The sequence below is a fragment of the Diabrotica virgifera genome, chromosome 2, assembly GCF_917563875.1.
Source record: "Diabrotica virgifera virgifera chromosome 2, PGI_DIABVI_V3a".
NCBI classification, from domain to species: Eukaryota; Metazoa; Arthropoda; class Insecta; order Coleoptera; family Chrysomelidae; genus Diabrotica; species Diabrotica virgifera.
In genome coordinates, this window is record NC_065444.1 from 139,710,430 (window position 1) to 139,736,124 (window position 25,695).

A 25,695-nucleotide genomic window follows, 5' to 3' on the forward strand; every position below is an offset into this window, starting at 1 on the left:
AATGTTATATAGAGACAAAATGTATCAATAAAAATATCAAATAATATATCAATAAAAATGTATCAAATATATCAATAAAAATATCAAGAGAAAATATACCAAAAATATAGCAAGTAAAAATATGTCAATAAAATATGGTAGAAATATACCAAGTAATAAAATTATGTCAATAAAATATCAGTATAAAATAGTATAAAGAAAAATGTCAATATTAATACTTTCAAATATTAGATAATCAAATTGTATTTTATTTTTTTTTTATGTATCTTGATTAATAATTGACTTGCAGTATAGTCAATTTCGTAAATTATTAAAACAAAATTATTAACGAGATGATTCAAAATCCACTTACATAAAGAAGATCATCGGGACGCCTTGTTCTCTCTGCTCAGCTACCAGGGGCTTCACTAGGTGTTCCTTCCGTAGATCACAGGAGTGAGGTTGTTCGGAGATGCTTTCTTCTTTAAGGGTCGTCTTGTTCTCTCTGCTCGGCTACCAGGGGCTTCACTGGGTGTTCCTTCCGTAGTTCACAGGAGTGAGGACTTCCGTAGATTCTTTGATCCGTTAAGGGATAAGAATCCGCCGCTGCCAGTGAGTATACACGTGTTCTAGCAACGTTAAACGGATCCTACTGACTGCGCCAATTGTTAGATCACTAATCACGTATTTGACTTTAAAAAAAAAAGAACTTTATTTGTTACACATTAAATATTCAAACAATAGTACAAAGTAAATTAATTTAAAATGACTACAATAACTGGACTGGTCGAAGTTGCAGCTAAGAGTGGTCCCGGCATCTGAAAATGGTAATTTATAGGTTTGGTATAAAGTGCTGAATCGCTGTTCCCATGAATGTTGGCCAACGGTTCGTACAAAGTTCCTCTGCTGCTTGCTCAGCGGTTTCTGTGGGAATGGTATGATGAAATATGAAGTCGGCGAACTTAGGCTAGTTCAAGGTTAATATTTTCTCATATAACATATATATATATATATATATATATATATATATATATATATATATATATATATATATATATATAAAACAAATGAAATAGAGAATGTGGAAAAATCCCCTTACGAATAACTCACACATCCACTATTTCTGGCTGGGAAAAATTTTTCGAATAGAATCAAAGATCCAAACACCAGTTCTTAGAAATGTGTTTCGCCCTCTTCAACCTCCGTGGGCTCATCGGTAAAGATGAGAGGTTGAATATCTTTAGACACATTCCATCAAAAAACAACATCCGAGACATAGACATAACAGGAGCGTAAATCTACGCCCAACCTGAAAATGACAGTCTCAAGTTTTAATTCCCTAATTACTTTAGAGTAAGTAAGATAATGTTTATGAAAAAACAAAAGATGAATATATATATATATATATATATATATATATATATATATATATATATATATATATATATATATATATATATATATATACGTCTTTATATCAAGGCGAGATCCGACTAAATCGAGGACAACCCGAGATCCACCAATAGGAAATTAATTATTGGAGTATATTGTTCATACCTATCTTTATAATTAACATATTAATCATGGCACACTTAGAGGGGAAAAGATTTTTGAACTTAAATTTTTCTGATAAATTTACAGCGAGACGAGATCCGTAGCTGAAAATGGAAGGGGAAGACTTATATACGGAATTTTAGATATTTACCGATCAACTCGAGATCATACACTGATGCCAGCTCTAAAGAGTATTAATCGAGCGACCAGAGCTCGTGTTGTATTGCATATCAGGAGCTTGGAGGAGTAAGGGCGAACTGCAAAAACGATGTTTCGGGAAAACTGAGTTAAAGTTTACAAACACGTTAGAATAGTAAGGGCGAACCAGTGATGCTACTAGATTATGCGGTTTATCGTCGCATTTCTACTATAGCGTGCGGTCTACCGAGGGATACGGTGTACAATGTGTATTATTACAATGCCGACAAAAAATCTTTACAAAGTGAATAAAACGTGTAAATCTTAGGAATTATTATTTTAATTTTATGGCTTGTTCCCAACTAAAATAGTAAATTGATATAATAAAGTATTAACTTGTAAAATTACTATAATAATCCTTCTTATTTATGCCTTATATTCCCTTTGTAAAGATGGTTTTTGTGGGTATCACGTTCTATCAGTACATGGGCTCATCACTACAATCTTTTCTCAGAAACGTTAAACAGGATAATAAAAGGCGCCTTTGTAAGCGGAAAGTTTATCGTCAAGTACTAATAAAAATTACAATATACAATAAACTTTATGCAAATTTAATTTCTCTACTATTATGCAAATTACACCCTAATCTTTTCCTACGGTATGGAAATCCTTCAGGTAGATCTTAAAAACTTAAGAGGATTTTGCAAGATTTTTATGAAATAAAAAAAGAGGTTTAATACTTTTTATTCTATAAAAATAAACATCTCTAGTGTTTTTAATAAAATTCACAAATAAAGCTTCAATTGAATTCAATTTGATTTTCATCGTCTACGGTTGCTTTGTTTTATGTATCTCACTGTATCTCACTATCATCAATTAAAGCTACTAAGTAAGCTACAAAATCACAGAAACACCGGCGCGTTAACAGAGGAGAAGGGGCGAACCTTGAACGGAAACGCAACGAAAGCTTGTGGGTTCGCCCTTACTCTTCTAGACGATTATGCAGTTCAGTTTCTGACATGAATAGATTGGTATATTATTTCTTACGAAATTTTAGGAGTATGAAGGGCGAAAAATGCTGTTATAATAAGCAGACGCATTCTTTGAAAGTATGTGAGGAAGATGAGAGTATTTTTGAAATTATCATTTTTCAGGTTCGCCCTTACTCCTCCAAGCTCCTGATATTTCCCACGATATACAGACACAGAAGATAGATAATGTGCATAGTGGGCGGAGTCAATGACAGCAGCAACACAGTTATTTCGAATTCTTTATGTAACTTTTAAGTATCGCTTCTTTCGCGCTTTCAACTTCTACCGTAGTTTTCTTTAAATTTTGAATTTATTGTGTATAAACTATATCTACTACACTCTTTAACTATAGCTATTTAGATTTGCCTTTCAGAAAGTCTCTTAGTTTTGTTACATACGTAAGGGCGTGAAAAAAGGAAAATATTTCACAAATAATAACCATTTAATAATGATAATTTGCAAAACAATATTTTAAAACTATACATTACTATTCTTAAAAAACACTTACTACGAAACAAAAATGTAATTATTATATTCTTAAATAATACAAATTGTTACAAAATAATTTAAATGATTGCTTGTTTTAAAAATACATTACAAAAAAGTACAAATTTTTATAATTATTAAAATTTAAAAAATAAAATAACTCAATTAGTGCAGAGATATAAGATTTTTCTCGTGACACATCCGCCTCCAGGCCGAAACCAAATTTTTTGAGTAGTATGGACATCTATATTAATAACCTATAATATGTTTCCTGCAGCTGATTTTGATTACATACATAGTTATAAACAAATGAAGATCAAAAAGCGGTAAATTTTCGCTTTTTTCGTCTATTACTAAAAAGTTAAGCATTTTAAACAAATTTGAGAGTAAGAAACTCATAAACCGTATAAAAAACTTCAATTTGGCGTTCGCTGGATATGTCTATCCTTATTGGTTGCTTAGAGAATTGCAAAATAAATCATAAATTTTGAGTTTTTATAAATATTCATAACTTATGTAAAAATTAACTTAGAACCTTCTTATTACACAGAATTCTGAGACTTCTTATATATGCTTAAATTATATTTTCAATTTCAAAGCAATTGGTCAAATAGTTTAAAAGTTATTTAATTTGTTTATCCCAAATTCATTTTTTTTGCAACGCTATAAGTCAGAAAATAATGGGGCTACAGTAATACTTCGGACAGTTTATGAAAGAAGAACATTTATACTATTAACTTAATTAAAAATAAATGACAAAAAGTAGTTTTAAACAGTGTAAAATTATTTTGCAAAAACATGTTGATTTTTTGCTTACTTATAAACAATTAGAATAACAAATTGAAGAATCTCAGATGCAGAATCCACCAATTTAAGAATTAAAATGGTAGATAGTATTTTAAAACTGAGATTTTTCGTGTTTGAAAGTTCTTACTGGTACATCCTTAATCTGCGACTTTTTCAATTAATAAGACAGCAGACGACGAATATAGAAAACGAAAGGGAAACGATCACATTTCGCTTTCATTCGTCTAGGAAAAACGGACAGCAGAGGAAATTTCAGTACTCAAATCCGAGTAAAGGAAATAAAAATAATAAATGATGGTTTTGCTTGTTTTCGATTCAGAGGGTTGCACACCAGCTAGACAGGCACTGTTTCTACCCTTTCAGGCGTCATTTATTATTATTATCCAGATTTAGCCATACGGCTCACACTCCCTCTGAGGGGAAAATTGACTCATCCCAGATACCTACGGTATCAAAAGGATTGAGCTCTGGTGGGACTCTTTCCGTGTTATCGAGCCCTAGGTGACTTGGAATGCAGGTGTATCTCCCAAAAATTTTCTTACACTTCTGGCCGTCGCAAGTAGTACAGCTTTCTGCATGGTCTTATAAATATGTTCATTGAGACCCAGCTTTTTTATGCTTTCGAGGAGGGTCTTCGGAATGACTCCAGTAGTAGACATAACAATAGGTATCGTCTGGGTCCTTTGCATTCTCCATTTTCTCCCTATTTGAATTTCCAGATCTCTATACTTGGCGATCTTTTCAGTAAATTTACTACGTAGATTATTGTTGTTAGGTATCGCCACATCAATTAGTGTTGTTTGTCTTGTTAATTTATTAACTAGTACGAGATCTGGTCTATTATGTGCCACTGTTTGGTCTGTGAGCACAATGCGGTCCCAGTATAGCTTGTAGTTGCCATCCTCAAGCATACTCTGAGGGACGTATTGATAATATGGGAGATGGTCCGTTTGGAGAAGTCCCAGCTTGTTAGCTATCTCTTGATGAAGGATTTTTCCCACTGCGTCATGCCGTTCCTTGTATTCAGTTGCAGCAAATGCCTGGCAGCCCCCTGTAATATGTTGGATGGTTTCTTGGGCTTGACATCCATATCGGCATCTGTCGTTTTGAACCTGAGGGTCTTTGACGATATATTTCAGGTAATTTCTGGTTGTTATAACCTGATCCTGAATGGCCAGTAACGAACCCTCCGTTTCAGGGAACATCTTTCCTGATGTCAACCAATAGTTCGACGCTGTATTGTCGACATAGTCTTGGCTAACCTCCTTGGGATGTCGCCCGTGCAGAGGTTTACCCGTCCAAGTGCGCAGATTTTCGTCCTTAGTAAGGTGGTTTATGCGCATTTCTGGTTCCTTCAGTTTGATCGGTGTTGTGTCATCTACTGCGCAGATTGCGCGGTGTAGAGTAGATGTCTCAGCCTGCATCTGAAAATAAGTTCTTAAATTAGCAATCTGTTTATCTAATTGCTCACCTATATCCATAAGTCCTCTTCCTCCTAAATACCGGGGTAATGTCGTTCGTTCTACTGCACTTTTAGGGTGGTGTTTTTGTGCCTTTGTGAGGTGTGTTCGTACTTTTCGCTGAAGATTTTCTATATCCGTTTTTGTCCACTTAACAATACCAAATGAATAGCTAAGCGCGGAACAAGCGTAGGTGTTCAGTGCCTTAAACAATTTTTTACTGTTAAGCTGTGAACGAAGCAGTTGTTTTACCCTTCTTATAAACTCAGTTGTTATCTCAGTTTTCATTTGCTTATGGTCAATTTTCCGCGCCTGCTTTACTCCAAGATATTTGTACATATCGTTATCGCCCATGGCCTCGATGTTCTGGCCATTTTGCATATCGAATCCACCGGGCTGTACCTTTCCTCTGACTATATTCAAAACACGGCACTTGTCTAGACCGAACTGCATACTAATATCATTAGAGAATGTTTCTACAGTTTTTAGCATCTCTTCTAGGTGTTCTCGAGTGGAAGCCATTAATTTCAAATCATCCATATACAACAGATGATTGAGCTTCGCTACTACAGTATTATTGCTTTTAATGCTAAAACCTGAGTCAGTGGAGTTTAATAGTTGGGAAAGGGGGTTCAAAGCTAAACAGAACCACAGTGGACTCAACGAGTCTCCTTGAAACAGGCCCCGGTTGATTGCGATATTTTCGGTTTCGATATTGTTTTCACCAGGTATTTGGAGGTGAATTTTAGTCTTCCAATCTCTCATTATATGCCTTAAAAAGGTCACTATGTTATCATCGACTTTGTATATTTTCAATATATCTATTAGCCATTCATGCGGTACTGAATCAAAGGCCTTTTTATAGTCAATAAAAGCAGTAAAAAGGTTCCTTTTTTTAGTGAATGCCTGGTTAGAAATGACAGTCGATGATGAGCTGTTCTTTGCAACCCATGGAACCCTTAGCGCATCCTTTCTGTTGAGGCTCTATGATATTGTTTAGAGCACAGTGTTGGTAGATACGCCGGGTTACACAGGATGTGACCAATTTATACAAAGTTGGAAGACAAGTAATTGGGCGGTACTTGGATGGATCTTGGGTGTTATTTTGATCCTTGGGTATTAAATAAGTAGTTCCCTGAGTTAGAAATGATGGTAATTCCTGCGGATTAGAAATAACATGATTAATTAATGTTGATAAGCACTCATGAATACTCCAAAACTTTTTAAGCCAAAAGTTCTGAACTCCGTCTGGTCCAGGAGATTTCCAGTTATGAAGCTCTTTGATGACATTTGAGACTTCTTCAGTCGTGAATGGTTCGTAGTTAGCAGTGACGTAGTGGTGACAGTTGTGCGTCGTATCTTCTATCCAGCCAGCATTGTTGTTAAGAGCAGCTGGTGTGGAAAGTTGATTTCCCCAAAACTCATGAATTTCTTCTTGGCTTGGGTAAGACTTGTCGACACTTTCTACGGTGGAATTGAGTTTTCGGTAAAACGCCTTCTCAGAGTTCTTAAAAAGTGCATTGTCCCATTTTCGGTTGTTACTAACTTTATACCTTCTTAATCGTCCTGAATAGACGGAGAGTTTTTGTTTTAATGTATCCAGACACTGTTGAGCTGTGTTATTTTCTGGATCGTATCTCGAGTGTCTTGCAGTGCTCCGCAATTATTTCTTCAGCTCTCTTAATGACTTTTCTACTTGTTACACCTCTTATATATTCTGTGAATTGACCAATATCCCTACGCAGTAATTCAATTTTTCCGAGAAGTCTTTTTTCCCAGGGTGCAATTCTGTTACCAGTCCTTCCGTTATTAGTACCCCGTCGTGTTCTGATCTTAACGCCCATTACATTGGCAATTGCTGTTGCTGCACAGTAGATTAGCATATGCAGATACTCCAATGTGTGGGCTTCTACGACATAATTGGGTAGGACTTCAGTATTCACAATTTGTAACAGCGCACCTAGTTTCTTACAAGAGTTTATTCGTGGTAGCGGTGGTCTGCTAAGTGGATTTGTTCCATTAAACTCTTGTACGGCACGAGCCATTTCGCTTTCTAGACTATCGCGCAACTCGTTGTTTTCCTGCTGTGTATTGTCAGGTTGAGTTTCTGGTATGGGAATCTCAGGAATCTGCTCATCAAGGATTTCATTAGGGACTTGATCTAAAACTAGCTCTTGGTTATTAATCTCCCGTTCGACTTCGCTTTTGATCGTATTGCGTCTAGTCTCTGGGATAAGGTTGTTTCTTATGATTACCCGGTATTGATCTGATACTCTTTGCTCCGATACTTGAATATCTGGGTACTCCCTGCAAAATTCGGCATACAGCTGTTGTCTGTAGCCGATCGTTTCTTGACCGAGGTTGGTCACCCTATAATAGAAGCGCAAATTGCTTTCGTTGATGGACACAGTCCATTTCATGCGCTGCCTCGGTCGTCCCGCTTGAGTGAGCGCCGGCTGATGTTCCAGCGCAGCACCTTCAGCGAGTGGAGCTCTTGCTGATGTTTGGCTCGCTTGTGGTTGTTGTTCTTGTTGTTGGGCTGTAGCTGTTTGTGTGACAGGGGCCCGCCTCCTCAACACCCTGCCACCGACGTCCCGCATGCTGTCACGTCCAGCGCCGGCTCCAGACGTGCCCTGGCGATCCCCAGGCAGCGATCCTAAACATAAACCATAATTCTCCATATCAATGGGTGTGCATTTTATACCTACTGCCAGGTGTCAGTTTTTGTTCCACGGCAAGTATTCCTGCTACTCTCTGGGTATTGGCGCTACGAATACCCAGAAAGTATCCCCCATTCGCAGGGGGCCGCGCCTGATAGAAGAACTGACAAAAAACTCCCACTTCTTCTTCTTTCTTCTTCTTAGCCTTCTATCGTCCACGTTTGGACATAGGCCTCTCCCAACTCCTTCCATCGGTCTCTATCCTGAGCAACATATTTCCAATTCGTTCCGGCTACTCTTTTAATATCATCAACCCATCTCATCTGTGGTCTTCCTCTCGGTCGTTTACTTTGGTAAGGTCTCCAATGTTGTATCGTGGCATTCCAACGTTGGTCTTTTTGTCTAACAGTGTGGCCTGCAAAGCTCCATTTAAGTTTGGCAACTTTTGTTGTTATGTCCTCGACTTTTGTTTTTGATCTTACCCAGTCGCTCCTCTTTTTATCTGACAGTCGTATACCTAACATTGCTCTTTCCATATCTCTTTCTGTTGTAGCTAGTTTATTCATATTTGCCTTGGTTAGGGTCCAGGTTTGACACCCATATGTCATGATAGGAAGGATGCACTGGTTGAACACTTTGGTCCTCAAATATTGAGGTATTTTGCGGTTCTTAAGTATCCAACCAAGTTTTCCAAATCCTGCCCATGCTAGTCTTGCTCTCCTATTAATTTCCGCACTTTGGTTTTCTTTGTCAAGTTTCAGGATTTGGCCTAGGTAGATATATTCCTGGACTTTTTCTATCTCACTGCCATTTATAGTTATGCGTCTGGGGTCATCTGTGTTTGTCATTATTTTTGTTTTCTTCATGTTCATTTTTAGACCGACGTATTGGGAGCTGCCTGCGAGTTCCTCTATCATAATTTGCAGTTCCTCGAATGAGCTCGCTATAATCACAATGTCGTCAGCGAATCTGAGGTGATTTAGCTTCTTGCCATTAACGTTAATGCCATAGGTTGACCAATTTGTCGTTTTGAAGACGTCTTCTAGTGCTAGGTTGAAAAGCTTTGGCGATATTACGTCTCCTTGTCTCACGCCTCTCTTAATAGGGATGGGATTTGTATTTTCGTCTAATTGTACTATCATAGTTGCATTTTCATATATATTATGTATTAGTTGTCTATATCTCGAATCTATTCTACAATTATTAATAGCTTGTTCTATGGCCCACATCTCGATACTATCAAACGCCTTTTCATAGTCTACGAAGGCAAGAAATACGAGTAGTTGGTATTCATTTGCCTTCTCTATCAATGTTCTCATTGTCAGCAGATGGTCTGATGTACTATATCCTTTGCGGAAGCCAGCCTGTTCCACTGGTTGGTAATTGTCCATTTTGTAGGTCAACCGGTTGTTAATAATTCTCATGAATAGTTTGTATACTTGACTGAGCAACGATATCGGTCTATAATTCTGTAGGTCACATTTGTCCCCTTTTTTGTGTAAAAGTATTACTAGACTTTCGTTCCAGTCTTTAGGGATCTTGCTATTATGGAGACATTTATTAAATAGCTCTGTTAGTATAGGGATTGTTACTGTCTTGCTTGTTTTCAAGAGCTCGGCAATTATACCGTCCTGTCCTGGAGCGTTATTATTTTTTAGTTCTTTTAAAGCTCTTTCTATTTCGAATCCCTTTATATTTGGTAGTACTTCTGATCCCACGTTTTTTATTTTTCTTTTGACGTTCTCCTTTGTTGATTCATTAGGCTGGCTTTGCGAGCTGTACAAGCTTTTGTAGAAGTCTTCGACTATTTTTGTTATTTTATATTTGTCCTTCTCTTCCTTACTATTGGCGTCTTTAATTTTAATGATTTTTTGAACACCCAATGCGGGTCTTAGACATTTTAAGCCTCTGTTGTTTTCAATGACTCGCTCTATTAAGTTCTCGTTCCATTTTTGTAAGTCGCGTTTTAGTTCTTTTCTAATTGTTTTATTAAGTTCTCTGTATTCTTGAGTATGGCGTTTGTTTTGCGTTAGTAGTTGTTGTCTTTCCGTCATTAGTTGTTTAGTTTCGTTGCTTATTTTGTCTTCTTTAGTACTTGTTTTCTTTGCGACCTGTAGTCCGGCTTCGAGAAGGTTCTTATTGATGTTTTTGTTAATTTCGTCAATTTCATCTTGATTATGTGAAGGATCATATTTGAACTTATCCGCTAAGACCTCTCGGAATTGCTCTTCATTTGTTTTTACTTTAAAGGCATCTATTAGCTTTGTTTTTTTAAATATTCTTTTCCTCTCTTCTTTCATGGGGGGTATCCCCCATTCGCAGGGGGCCGCGCCTGATAGAAGAACTGACAAAAAACTCCCACAGGTTATTATTATTATCCAGATTTAGCCATACGGCTCACACTCCCTCTAAGGGGAAAATTGACTCATCCCAGATACCTACGGTATCAAAAGGATTGAGCTCTGGTGGGACTCTTTCCGTGTTATCGAGCCCTAGGTGACTTGGAATGCAGGTGTATCTCCCAGAAATTTTCGTACGCATCTGGCCGTCGCGAGTAGTACAGCTTTCTGCATGGTCTTATAAAGATGTTCATTCAGACCCAGCTTTTTTATGCTTTCGAGGAGGGTCTTCGGAATGACTCCAGTAGTAGACATAATAATCGGTATCGTCTGGGTACTTTCCATTCTCCATTGCCTTCGTATTTATATTTCTAGATCTCTGTACTTGGCGATCTTTTCAGTAAATTTACTACGTAAATTATTGTTGTTAGGTATCGCCACATCAATTAGTGTTGTTTGTCTTGTTAATTTATTACCTAGTACGAGATCTGGTCTATTATGTGCCACTGTTTGGTCTGTGAGCACAGTGCGGTCCCAGTATAGCTTGTAGTTGCCATCCTCAAGCATACTCTCAGGGACGTATTGATAATACGGGAGATGGTCTGTTTGGAGAAGTCCCAGCTTGATAGCTATCTCTTGATGAAGGATTTTTCCCACTGCGTCATGCCGTTCCTTGTATTCAGTTGCAGCAAATGCCTGGCAGCCCCCTGTAAGATGTTGGATGGTTTCTTGGGCTTGACATCCATATCGGCATCTGTCGTTTTGAACCTGAGGGTCTTTGATGATATATTTCAGGTAATTTCTGGTTGGTATAACCTGATCCTGAATGGCCAGTAATGAACCCTCCGTCTCAGGGAACATCTTTCCTGATGTCAACCAGTAGTTCGACGCTATATTGTCGAATTGTCGACATAATCTTGGCTGACCTCATTGGGATGTCGCCCGTGCAGAGGTTTACCCATCCAGGCGCGCACTTTTTCGTCCTTAGTAAGGTGGTTTATGCGCATTTCTGGTTCCCTCAGTTTGATCGGTGTTGTCATCTACTGCGCAGATAGCGCGATGTAGAGTAGATGTCTCAGCCTGCATCTGAAAATAAGTTCTTAAATTAGCAATTTGTTTATCTAATTGCTCACCTATATCCATAAGTCCTCTTCCTCCTAGATTCCGTGGTAATGTTGTTCTTTCTACTGCACTCTTAGGATGGTGTTTTTGTGCCTTTGTGAGGTGTGTTCGAACTTTTCGCTGAAGAACTTCTATATCTGTTTTTGTCCACTTAACAATACCAAATGAGTAGCTAAGCGCGGAACATGCGTAGGTGTTTAGTGCCTTAAACAAATTTCTACTGTTAAGGTGTGAGCGAAGCAGCTGTTTTACCCTTCGTATAAACTCAGTAGTTATCTCTGTTTTCATTTGTTTATGGTCAATTTTCCGCGCTTGCTTTACTCCAAGATATTTATACATATCGTTTTCACCCATGGCCTCGATGTTCTGGCCATTTTGCATATCGAATCCTCGGGGCTGTACTTTTCCTCTGACTATATTTAAAATACGGCACTTATCTAGTCCGAAGTGCATACTAATATCATTAGAAAAAATTTCTACAGTTTTTAGCATCTCGTCGAGTTGGTTTCGAGTGGAAGCCATTAATTTCAAATCATCCATGTACAATAAATGATTAAGCTTCGCCACCACATTGTTGTTATTTTTGATGCTAAAACCTGCATCTGTGGAGTTCAATAGCTGAGATAGTGGGTTCATAGCTAGACAGAACCACAGAGGACTCAACGAATCTCCTTGAAACAGGCCCCGGCTGATTACGATATTTTCAGTTTCGATGTTACTTTCACCAGGTATTTGAAGGTGAATTCTAGTTTTCCACTCTGTCATTATATGTTGTAAAAAGGTCACTACATTATCATCGACTTTATATATTCTCAGTATATCTATAAGCCATTCATGCGGCACTGAATCAAAGGCCTTCTTGTAATCAATAAAAGCAGTAAATAGATTCCTCTTTTTGGAATATGCTTGATTAGAAATGACTGAGTCGATAATAAGTTGTTCTTTGCAACCCATGGAACCCTTAGCGCATCCTTTCTGTTGAAGCTCTATGATATTGTTCAGAGCACAGTGTTGGTAGATACGCCGGGCTACACAGGATGTGACCAATTTATACAAAGTTGGAAGACAAGTAATTGGGCGGTATTTTGCTGGATCATGGGTGTTATTTTGATCCTTCGGTATTAAATAAGTCGTTCCCTGAGTTAGGAATGATGGTATATCCTGCGGATTAGAAATAACATGATTAATTAGTGTTGATAAGCATTCATGAGCACTCCAAAACTTCTTAAGCCAAAAGTTTTGAACTCCGTCTGGACCAGGAGATTTCCAGTTATGAAGGTATTTGATGATATTTGAGACTTCTTCAGTGGTGAAGGGTTCGTAGAGAGTAGTAGTGTAGTGTTGGCAGTTCTGTGCCGTATCTTCTATCCATCCAGCATTGTTGTTAAGAGCAGCTGGTGTGGAAAGTTGATTTCCCCAAAACTCATATTATTATTATTTTCAGATTTAGCCATACGGCTCACACTCCCTCTGAGGGGAAAATTGACTCATCCCAGATACCTACGGTATCAAAAGGATTGAGCTCTGGTGGGACTCTTTCCGTGTTATCGAGCCCTAGGTGACTTGGAATGCAGGTGTATCTCCCAAAAATTTTCTTACACTTCTGGCCGTCGCAAGTAGTACAGCTTTCTGCATGGTCTTATAAATATGTTCATTGAGACCCAGCTTTTTTATGCTTTATTATTATTATTATTATTATCCAGATTTAGCCATACGGCTCACACTCCCTCTGAGGGGAAAATTGACTCATCCCAGATACCTACGGTATCAAAAGGATTGAGCTCTGGTGGGACTCTTTCCGTGTTATCGAGCCCTAGGTGACTTGGAATGCAGGTGTATCTCCCAAAAATTTTCTTACACTTCTGGCCGTCGCAAGTAGTACAGCTTTCTGCATGGTCTTATAAATATGTTCATTGAGACCCAGCTTTTTTATGCTTTCGAGGAGGGTCTTCGGAATGACTCCAGTAGTAGACATAACAATAGGTATCGTCTGGGTACTTTGCATTCTCCATTGTCTCCGTATTTGAATTTCCAGATCTCTATACTTGGCGATCTTTTCAGTAAATTTACTACGTAGATTATTGTTGTTAGGTATCGCCACATCAATTAGTGTTGTTTGTCTTGTTAATTTATTAACTAGTACGAGATCTGGTCTATTATGTGCCACTGTTTGGTCTGTGAGCACACTGCGGTCCCAGTATAGCTTGTAGTTGCCATCCGCAAGCATACTCTCAGGAACGTATTGATAATATGGGAGATAGTCCGTTTGGAGAAGTCCCAGCTTGTTAGCTATCTCTTGATGAAGGATTTTTCCCACTGCATCATGCCGTTCCTTGTATTCAGTTGCAGCAAATGCCTGGCAGCCCCCTGTAATATGTTGGATGGTTTCTTGGGCTTGACATCCATATCGGCATCTGTCGTTTTGAACCTGAGGGTCTTTGACGATATATTTCAGGTAATTTCTGGTTGGTATAACCTGATCCTGGATGGCCAGTAATGAACCCTCCGTTTCAGGGAACATCTTTCCTGATGTCAAACAATAGTTCGACGCTGTATTGTCGACATAGTCTTGGCTAACCTCATTGGCATGTCGCCCGTGCAGAGGTTTACCCATCCAGGTGCGCAGTTTTTCGTCCTTAGTAAGGTGGTTTATGCGCATTTCTGGTTCCCTCAGTTTGATCGGTGTTGTGTCATCTACTGCGCAGATTGCGCGGTGTAGAGTAGATGTCTCAGCCTGCATCTGAAAATAAGTTCTTAAATTAGCAATCTGTTTATCTAATTGCTCACCTATATCCATAAGTCCTCTTCCTCCCAAATACCGGGGTAATGTCGTTCGTTCTACTGCACTTTTAGGGTGGTGTTTTTGTGCCTTTGTGAGGTGTGTTCGTACTTTTCGCTGAAGATTTTCTATATCCGTTTTTGTCCACTTAACAATACCAAATGAATAGCAAAGCGCGGAACAAGCGTAGGTGTTCAGTGCCTTAAACAAATTTTTACTGTTAAGCTGTTAACGAAGCAGTTGTTTTACCCTTCTTATAAACTCAGTTGTTATCTCAGTTTTCATTTGCTTATGGTCAATTTTCCGCGCCTGCTTTACTCCAAGATATTTGTACATATCGTTATCGCCCATGGCCTCGATGTTCTGGCCATTTTGCATATCGAATCCACCGGGCTGTACCTTTCCTCTGACTATATTCAAAACACGGCACTTGTCTAGACCGAACTGCATACTAATATCATTAGAGAATGTTTCTACAGTTTTTAGCATCTCTTCTAGGTGTTCTCGAGTGGAAGCCATTAATTTCAAATCATCCATATACAACAGATGATTGAGCTTCGCTACTACAGTATTATTGCTTTTAATGCTAAAACCTGAGTCAGTGGAGTTTAATAGTTGGGAAAGGGGGTTCAAAGCTAAACAGAACCACAGTGGACTCAACGAGTCTCCTTGAAACAGGCCCCGGTTGATTGCGATATTTTCGGTTTCGATATTGTTTTCACCAGGTATTTGGAGGTGAATTTTAGTCTTCCAATCTCTCATTATATGCCTTAAAAAGGTCACTATGTTATCATCGACTTTGTATATTTTCAATATATCTATTAGCCATTCATGCGGTACTGAATCAAAGGCCTTTTTATAGTCAATAAAAGCAGTAAAAAGGTTCCTTTTTTTAGTGAATGCCTGGTTAGAAATGACTGAGTCGATGATAAGCTGTTCTTTGCAACCCATGGAACCCTTAGCGCATCCTTTCTGTTGAGGCTCTATGATATTGTTTAGAGCACAGTGTTGGTAGATACGCCGGGTTACACAGGATGTGACCAATTTATACAAAGTTGGAAGACAAGTAATTGGGCGGTACTTGGATGGATCTTGGGTGTTATTTTGATCCTTGGGTATTAAATAAGTAGTTCCCTGAGTTAGAAATGATGGTAATTCCTGCGGATTAGAAATAACATGATTAATTAATGTTGATAAGCACTCATGAATACTCCAAAACGTTTTAAACCAAAAGTTCTGAACTCCGTCTGGTCCAGGAGATTTCCAGTTATGAAGCTCTTTGATGACATTTGAGACTTCTTCAGTCGTGAATGGTTCGTAGTTAGCAGTGACGTAGTGGTGACAGTTGTGCGTCGTATCTTCTATCCAGCCAGCATTGTTGTTAAGAGCAGCTGGTGTGGAAAGTTGATTTCCCCAAAACTCATGAATTTCTTCTTGGCTTGGGTAAGACTTGTCGACACTTTCTACGGTTGAATTGAGTTTTCGGTAAAACGCCTTCTCAGAGTTCTCAAAAAGTGCATTGTCACATTTTCGGTTGTTACTAACTTTATACCTTCTTAATCGTCCTGAATAGACGGAGAGTTTTTGTTTTAATGTATCCAAACACTGTTGAGCTGTGTTATTTTCTGGATCGTATCTCGAGTGTCTTGCAGTGCTCCGCATTATTTCTTCAGCTCTCTTAATGACTTTTCTACTTGTTACACCTCTTATATATTCTGTGACTTGACCAATATCCCTACGCAGTAATTCAATTTTTCCGAGAAGTCTTTTTTCCCAGGGTGCAATTCTGTTACCAGTCCTTCCGTTATTAGTACAGCTAAAAAATATCATATTTTTTAAAATGTCAGCTGAAAAAATATAGACACAAAAAAACAAAATAACAAACCATTCTCATCGATCTTCAGCTGTGTCAGCCTTGTTCAAGCAAGGTGTTTCTGAACAGGAGTTAATTGAATTAACGGGTCACTCAAAAACTCTCTAAAACCATATCTACAACTGGATTCCAGTCACCACCAGAAGTTGATCGAAAATCTCAGAACAACAAATGAAGCTGGACCTTCGAGTTCCCAAATGCTACAGGTCAATAATACATAACATCATGCTTTGGTAGAAAAGAATGGGCAAACTACTATAGCTTATAATAATTGTATATTTAATATTGTTAACAAATAAACGAAGATTATGTTTCGTTGATATGGTGCATTAATTGTCACGAAATAGCCCAGTAAATGAACGGGAAATTCGGCGATACCGTGCAATTTTCAGGGGCAACTCCGAATTGCATGAAAATTTGGATTTAGGTTCTACTTATCCTCGTCTTCAAAGTTGAAATTGTGCCGTTGGTTGCTTTTACTTGGGGGGTGACAGTCACCCCTTCGCGGGGGTGAAAAAACATACGTTCAAGATAAGACCGGAAATGGATAAATTGACTGATTTTAAGCAACTTTTGCTCTATAGAGTTTTTTACTTAAGTCAATATTTTCGGGTTATTTGCCATTGAAAATGTTGATTTTTCGACAAAAAAACTACGTTTTCAGACGGTTTTTCGCAAATAACTCAAAAAGTAAATATTTCATCGAAAAAAATATCCTTAGCAAAAGTGTAGCTTATAAAAAACCCAAAAAAATGGTGTATCAGTAAAGTCTATCAATCAAATAAAAACAAACTTGTAGCTCATGAAAAATACGTTCTTATTCGTCTAATTCCAAATCGAATATTTCAAGGTGAAATCATCGAAAAATTAAGCACTTTTCAGGAAAAACCCATTTAAACTTTTTTAAAGTGTTTATAAAAAGCTTTGTTTTAATTGTTAACAATAGTTTTAGCATTAAAAATAAGCGAGTTACGCTCAAAATAAAGACGGCCCTCTTTTTTTTTTGTAAAAAATCATGAAAATCTCGCCGTATTTAGCTCCCCAAATGAAATTAATCGCTACCGCTTTACAAACAATTTACTTATATGACAAACAATCTATTTTTATATGATCTGTCAGTCTCACCGGTTTAAAGTGTTTATTTTTGAAAGGGTTATAATTGAGAAAGCTTGAATGGGTCACTAATCACGAGTGTATGCAAATTTTGAACAGCCATATCTTAACCAATTTTTGTCTTACGGAGAAACAAAATGAAACTAGCATATTTATAATAGCAAAACCTACATTTTTTTACTCTTTAAGATTTTTCTTATCACTAATACTTTTTAAGTTATTTTGAAAAAATGAAATTTTTCAAAAATTTTTAGAAAAATTTTTTTTACTATAAAACCAAATGTTTTCAAAAATAAGCACTTCAAACCAATCAAACTTACAGATCATATAAACAATATACATACTGTTAAAATAGATGGTAAAGCCAAACAATTAATTTCATTTAGGGTGCTAAATAGAGGGAGGTTTTCACGATTTCTTTTACCAAAAAAGGGGCCAACTTGTTTTTTCAGTGTAACCCGTTTATTTTGATGCTGTAAACTTTTGTAAAAAACAAATAATAAGATTTTTTTCCATACTTTAAAAATGTTAATAAGACTTTCCCGAAAAACACTTCTTTCTTCGGTGATTTCGCGTTGAATTATGCGATTTGGAATTAGACGAATCAGAACGTATTTTTCATGAGCTACAACTTTGCTTCTACTCAATTTGTAGATTTTACTGGTACACCATTTTTTTAGTTTTTTTATGGGCTACACTTTTACTAAATATATTTTTTTCGATAAAATATTTACTTCTTGAGTTATTTGGGAAAAACGGTCTGAAAACCTAGTTTTTTGTCGAAAAATCAACATTTTAAATCGCGAATGACTTGAAAAGTATTGACTTACGTAAAAAACAGTGGCGGCTCGTGATTTTTACAATAGGGGAGGCTATACCTAACTGTAAAATATCTAGATAAATTTGCACTAACAAAAAAAAAATCCGACAAAAAAATCTAATTTAATGCCCCATTGTTTTTACCATTTTTTATTTACATTTTATAATATCATCATAATTCATAATTTCATATCATTTTAAAAATAGTCTTATTGTAAAAGTGTATTACCAAAGTCTGTGTCGTTTATTTGTTAACAATTCTATCTCTGTAAGTAGACATGCATATCAAAATCGCGGAGCATTAGCAAGTGAGATTTTCCGGCCAGCCGCCTCGGATCCAATTTTAGGATCCTGACTACAAATAATGAAAAAACTAAAAGTGCGAATTTTGTGATGACATTTGGTATGTGGGGTTAGAACATTATTTGGAACAACTTGTTCAAATAACTTTTTCCGATATCTCTAACGCGAAGCAAAATAGCAAAGTAAACATAACAGTGTAGCATGTGTAAAAAATTTATGGGGAGGCTAAGCCTCCCTTGCCTCCTCTGACCAGCCGCCACTGGTAAAAACTTTATAGAACAAAAGGTGCTTAAAATAAGTGAATTTATCCATTTCCGGCCTGATTTTAAACACGCGTTTTTCACCCCCCGAGAAGGGGTAAATGTCACCCCCCAAGTAAAAGCAACCAACGGCACAGATTCAACTTTGAAGTGGAGGGTAAGTAGAACCTAAATCCAAATTTTCATGCAATTCGGAGTTGCCTCTGGAAATTACACTCCAAAACGGTCATTTATTGGGCTAAAATAGTCTTGTCGAATATCATTCGAGAGAAAATTCCACACCTGTAATTTTGAACCAATCAAAATACATTATTTTGACAGATCACCATGACAACGGAGGTATTTTATCGGAAATTTTTTGCTCGTGGGGTACCCAACAGCGAATTATAGTGGAAATTTTTTGACGTTTACAATAACAGAACATTTTTGACAGACTGGTTTTTATTTGTTTATATAATTTAAAATAAAACGCCAAAAAATAATTTTCTATCACTTGTAGTTACTCAAAACTTATGTAAAATTAAAGAATATACTATTTCCTATCTTGAAATGGTATTCCCATGCAACTACAATGAGTAGAAATTACGAATTTGAAAGCCTAAATAATTGCTGACAAAGCTATGGCGCGCTATTAATCTGTTCATGCAGCTTTGGATTTTCAAATGCAAATTGGGTGTGGAATTTTCTTACCGAATACCACGCGAAGTCAAATTAATATCCGGAAATTTTTTGACCTCTAGTGGTATTACTAGTGAAAATTATTTACAGGCAAAATTTTCTTCTGGTTTTATTCAAGTTTGTTCCCTTTTGGCAATTTTCGCTTATGAAATTTTGGCAAAATCACTCGACTGATTTAATTGTCAAAATTTAATTCGCGAAAATTGCCAGGCAACAAACTTTCATACCAGTCGAAAATATTGCCGGCAAAATTTTCTCTCTTACGATATTTACGATAATAAAAATTTCAATAACAAAAATACAGTCTCAATATGTATTTACAGTGCTGCAATAATTCTTGAATGGGTATTTGTGATGAATAAAATTAGTTTGATAAGTAAAATTAGGAGACTTACCTGATCGTGAGCTTCGTACAAACTGTCCGATTCATTTAATAATTTTTTACAGCTAGCGATTTCATCATTTTGTTCAGTCTCATTTTCGTTATCTAGGTCTACATTTTTTACAATTGTGTCGATAGATGGAAAAACTACAGTTTGGTCAGTTGAATAGCTAGAGAAAAAAATTATATAAAAAAGAATTCCTGACTGAACAGTGCACTATTCATCATGTTCTTTGGTATTTTTGAAGTGAACACTTCTTATCGCTTGGTATGGAATTTCAACGGGACTAAAATCGCATTTCACGTCATTCAAAAATCGTGACGAAAGTGGTAACCTTGCGGTATACCGTAATATAGATATTTATACACTTATTTATTTATGGTAGGGGAGCCCAAGCGGGGATTTTTGCAGTTACTCGAGCGCGTCAGATTAGCATATGGGAGAAACCTGGTACCCTGCAGATGAACCTCTACCATATATTGGCTCTTAACACAGGGGAGTTCGTTAAGGGGGGCCAGAAAAAAAAAATCTATCCTTAAAAATACTCGAAATTGTCAGATTAAGATAAGGTAAGTTAAGTACATGCAAAAGAGTGTATATTTCAAAAATCTGACGATTTGAGCAGGGGGTAAGGAAATGGGTGAGTCCCAAAGTTTCAAAAGAAATAAGCGAATATGTCGCGAAATAAATGACAGATCGAAAAACTAAAAAATATGTGCTCAATATATTTTAAAAATCTATCGAATGATACCAAACACGACTTCCCACGGAGAGGGGTGGGGGGTAAATTTAATATTTTAAATACGAATCCCGCGATATTTCGCGAAATGAACATCAGATCGAAAAACAGTAAAATACACTTATTCGATACTTTTAAAAAATCTATCGAATGGCACCAAACACGACTCCCCAAGGAGATGGGGTGGGGGGTTACTTTAAAATCTTAAATAGAAGCCCCCATTTTTTATTGCAGATTTGGATTCTTAACGTAAAAATAAGTAACTTTTATTCGAAACATTTTTTCGAATTATGGATAGATGGCGTTATAATCGGAAAAAACGATTATTGGAAATGGAAAATTAAATTAAAAAATGGCAAGCGCCCACTAAAATGGAAAATTTTACTTAACTTTTTTTGGTTTTAGGACCTACTCTTCACAACCCAATAGGTCCCCATAACGCTCGAGTGACTGCACATTTAGCATACTTTGCTCCCCTACCATTACATTATTTAAAATTTAGAACAAATCATGTTATATTCGAATAATAAATTATATTGTTTGTATGTATCAACAAAGCATATAAGTTGTTTACGTCTGAGTTTGACAGATCCGGCAAAGTCAAACTAAATTTTAAAATATTAATAATAATAATAATATATATCATTACATAGTGAATTTAATTTTTATATAAAATAAATAATAAGTTTAAAAATACAATTTGAGTATAGTTAGAAAGGAATTTATTCACAACTAACGTTAAAATGGTAATGTTTACATTTTTGTATAACCGACTCTCCCTTTAATGGGAGTAAATAGTACATGGACTCTTCCATCATCTATTTTACGTGTCGTTCCCAAAGACATAATACGTCGTTGACGATTCAAATATCCTTACTCGAAATATTTACTCATCATACCTCATCAGTAATTCAAATTTTTCGCAAAATTGAAAAAAATATAGTTTACTTTATTAAGAAAAATAAATTAAAGCTTTATAGAACTTTATATTTACCTACTTGGTTTACATGCAAAGCGTTTGTTATTTTAAAAATTTAATTTTTAATTATTTTTTAAGTTTGTTAATTCTAAAATAAAACTCGTAGGGCCGGTTGTTCGAACGCTAATCAACAATGATCATTATCAAATAATTAATTACTGTCAATGTCAACTTTGTTTGGGTTGTTAAAAAGTCTGTGGAGTCTATAATCAATTAATATAACAATAATTATTAACATAATTAATAATAAATCTCATAATTGTAATTAATTATGTTTTCAGCAACCCAAACAAAGTTGACATTGACAGTTTTGGTGACAGTAATTAAATATTTGATAATGATCATTGTTGATTAGCGTTCGAACAACCGGCCCTTAGTCTAAGATATGATAAAGGTCCATCGGCACCGATCTGTTTAATGGATAAAAATTATTGGATGTGTAACAATTATAACAATTTTATAAAAAACAAGGAGTAGGCTATTGATTATGTTCAAAATAAGAGAGCTAAAAGGAACTACAATGTTAACGGGATTTTATTGTCTCATATGGTCAATGGATCTCTATATTTGAAAAAACCGCAGAGTGCTACCATTTAAATGGTTGCGTTTTTGAGATAGGGGTGAATTAGTCCCTAGGCACAGGGTGAATTAGGGTGAGTTCTATGCACCTTTGGTACACACACGTTTACACGAAAATTGCTTCAGGTTAAATTTGCTATCGAAATATCATATTTTAAAGTCAAAAATATTGTTTTTACAAAAATATATGCAAAAGAAAAACAAGAAAAAAACACGAACGAAAGTAATTTTGTTTTTTGCCCCATAACTTTTTTCCATAGGGATATAGGTATAGGTGTTTCTTCAGAGAAAAATAACTTCCATCCCTTCTCTTTAAAATAGCGTTTGGTGGAAGTCTCTATAATTTACCGTTTCCAAAATATGGCTTTTCAAAGTTCGCCACTCACAGCGATTTTGGACCATTTTCCCCATTATTTCGCAAACATTGTTCTGTAATTGTTTTTTACGCATTTCTAGGTATAGTCGATTCGCTAAACTCAGACACAACTGGCATGTGATTTTAGTTGGTAATTTTTTTGTTTTTTGCCAAAATTGGCAAAATTACTAACTATCTAGTAGTCATTAACTATTTAGTAATTATTTTTTTGCCAATTTTACCAAATTGGCAAAATTACTTGCTAAAATCACTAGCCAGTTGTGTCTGAGTTTAGCGAACCGACTATATATGCAATGTACATTTAGTAGAAATTACCTTTAAAATGGTCTATTGTATAAGGTTCTACGGCTCTTTTTAAGCAAGTTATGCCTTTTCAAGATTTTATACTTTTAATGATTTTTGATATTTTTAATGATTATTTTTTAAATTTCTCATTATGACTTTTTTTCTTGTACATTTAGGTATATACATTGTGCAACAAAAAAGCTTATTTTCTTTACTTTAAAATGGTGTATTGCAAAAAATTCTAGGACTATTTTTAAACAAGATATCCGTAGGATACCCAAGGGTATCCGTAATTTGAGAGACAATTTTAAATGTTTTTTATTTTTTTCAATTAAAAGAATATAATTGCATATTATAACATACTTTTTAATTCCGAATAACTTTTCTGAATAATACTTTTCAATATCGGGAAATATAAAGGTACTTTACTCTTGAGCGAAATTCATATTTTTTAACATACCTCGTACACTATTGATAAAATTTTATATCTGATGATTGGATTTTAGGTTTTAGACTATGCAGAGCATTTTATAAAGAATAATTTTTTTTCATAAGGTTAATAATAAAAAGTTTTCCATATGGTTCCAAGTTAGTGGGACCTATTGCATGTGTATATGTCACATTGTGAAAAAGCATATTTTGTTTAAAAATAGTCCTAGAATTTTTTACAATACACCATTTTAAAGTAAAGAAAATAAGCTTTCTTTTTTTATTTTACAATGTATATAGGTACCTAAATATACAACAAAAAAGTTATAATGAGAAATTTAAAAATAATCGTAAAATATATCAAAAATCATTAAAAGTATAAAATTTTGAACAACCATATCTTGTTTAAAAATAGTCATACAGCCTTCTACAATATAGCATTTTAAAGGTAATTTACTTTTCTTTCTTTTAAATGTAACATTGCATATAGTCCGTCCGCTATAACTTTTCCCATGCCGTACGATTCATTTTCAATCAAATTAAGTCAAAACAGAAAGTGAAACGTACGCCGATGTGTGTAGTATATAGTATACAGTATACAAAATCTATATACCCATCGACGTTCGTTTCAATTTATGTTTTGACTTAATTTGATTGAAAATGAATCGTACCGCATGGGAAAAGTTATAGCGGACGGACTATATACCTAGAGCTACGTTGAAAAAAGTTACAGAACAATGTTTGAGAAGTAACAAGTAAAATTGGCCAAAATCGCTGTGAGTGGCGAACTTTGAAAAATTATATTTTGGAAACTATAAATTATAGAAACTTCTACCAAACGTAACTTTAAAGAGGAAGGATGTAAGTTTTTTTTCTCTGAAGCAATGCCTATACCTATATCCCCGTGGAAAAAAACTTATGGGCATAAAACAAGATTGCTGCTATCTTTCGTGTTTTTTTCTTGCTTTTCTTTTGAATATATTTTTGTAAAAAAAATGTTTTTACTTTAAAGTGTGATTTTTCGATAGTAAATTTAACCTGGAACAATTTTCCTGTAGACGTGTTTGTACCAAAAGTGCATAGAACTCACCCTAATTCGCCCTGTGCCTAGGGATTATTTCACTCTTTCTCAAAAACGCACCCCTTTAAATGATAGCACTTCGCGGTTTTTTTATATTTGGAGGTTCATTGACTATATGAAACAATAAAACCCCGTTAACGTTGTAGTTCCTTTCTAAAATACATAATCAATAGCCTAGAGTGCCCGATCTAATTTTGTTCTGACTATAATTAATTAATAATTAAAAAATTACTGATCACGAAAATTTTGTTTTCGTTTATAAATTCACAGTAAAAAGGGGATTTCGGTAGATCACAATAGATGGCAGAGTATGGAGATGGAACCGCACAAAAGGAAAGCTGGACCCACCAGCAAACTAGAGCTGAGCAGCAGGGATGGATCAAAGGGTAATGTAACTATGGCAATGAATGAGGACACGAAAGGATTATTAATAGGGGAAGCAAAAGTAAGAAAAAGTAAAGGTCATTTAAGCACACTCCGGATAGGTTCCTGGAACATGAGAAGTACTTATGAAGCAGGCGCCCTAAAACATATAGGGTCAGTGATGAAGCAGTACAAACTGGATACCCTGGTAATGCAAGAAACAAAACAAAAGGGAACTGGTGTAACAATAGTAGTGTTCGCGCAGTACAAATCGAGCATACCCAGAGTAAGTTCGGGATTAGTTTCCAATGCGCAGGCGTCAACGTAAGCTTATCCTGGACATGCTCAGGATTTTTCGCTCCGCGAACAATTTTCGGATTCGCAATGTAATGACGGGTTGCATACATTAAGGTTAGAGAAGGAAGCTTTTTGTTGTCTCTTTCTTATTTCGAAATAAATGTCAAAAAAAATGCAAATGCAACAAATTTGTATGTCAACAAAGAGAAAAAGAAAAGAGAATAAAGGCAACAGGCAAAGGATTAACTTTCTATTCAATAATTCAATGCCTTTCTTAGAAGGTAGAAATTTGATTAGAGTCTTTCTTTATTATTTCCACAATATAATGTGGTTATTTCCACGCTGTGTCTAGGTACACGCTAACGTGTACGCAAATAAAAAAGTTACGTACACGCTTAAACGTCATCAAGTCAGTGACATCATTATTTAGCGTGTACTATGACTGGGTTTTTTGGTACACGCTAAATTGAGCCGCGTGTATGCTGTGGTATTAAGTATGTATCTGTAAGTATCGCGAGTGTCAGAGTGTGGTTAGAATTTGTCTAATCGCGTTATGTTTACACTTTAATATTGATTTGTAAAGAGTTTTCTTATTTTTTACTAGTTTAATGTTTTTTTTAATTAACTATGGAGTGTGAACAATTATTTAGTTTTTTTAATGAGTTTAACAACATTCTAAAACAGTATGAAAAAGATAAGAGACAAAAATTCGTGATTAAGGGTAGCAGAAGTAATAAGATAAAATATACGGGGCGATTGATTACTGTGATAAAGCTCAGTAGA

General features: G+C 35.8%; 2 protein-coding genes across 3 annotated transcripts in view; both read right to left on the reverse strand.

Annotated features, from left to right (window-relative positions):
• Positions 1 to 25,695, reverse strand: part of LOC114344837 (phosphatidylinositol 4,5-bisphosphate 3-kinase catalytic subunit beta isoform) — a 998,515-nt gene that overhangs the window by 398,578 nt on the left and 574,242 nt on the right. Inside the window, exon 7 of the mRNA XM_050644876.1 lies at positions 19,797 to 19,953. Within this exon, the coding sequence (XP_050500833.1) occupies positions 19,797 to 19,953 (157 nt within the window). The remainder of the gene's footprint in view (positions 1 to 19,796; positions 19,954 to 25,695) is intronic.
• Positions 1 to 25,695, reverse strand: part of LOC126880240 (uncharacterized) — a 183,131-nt gene that overhangs the window by 134,015 nt on the left and 23,421 nt on the right. The window lies entirely within an intron of this gene.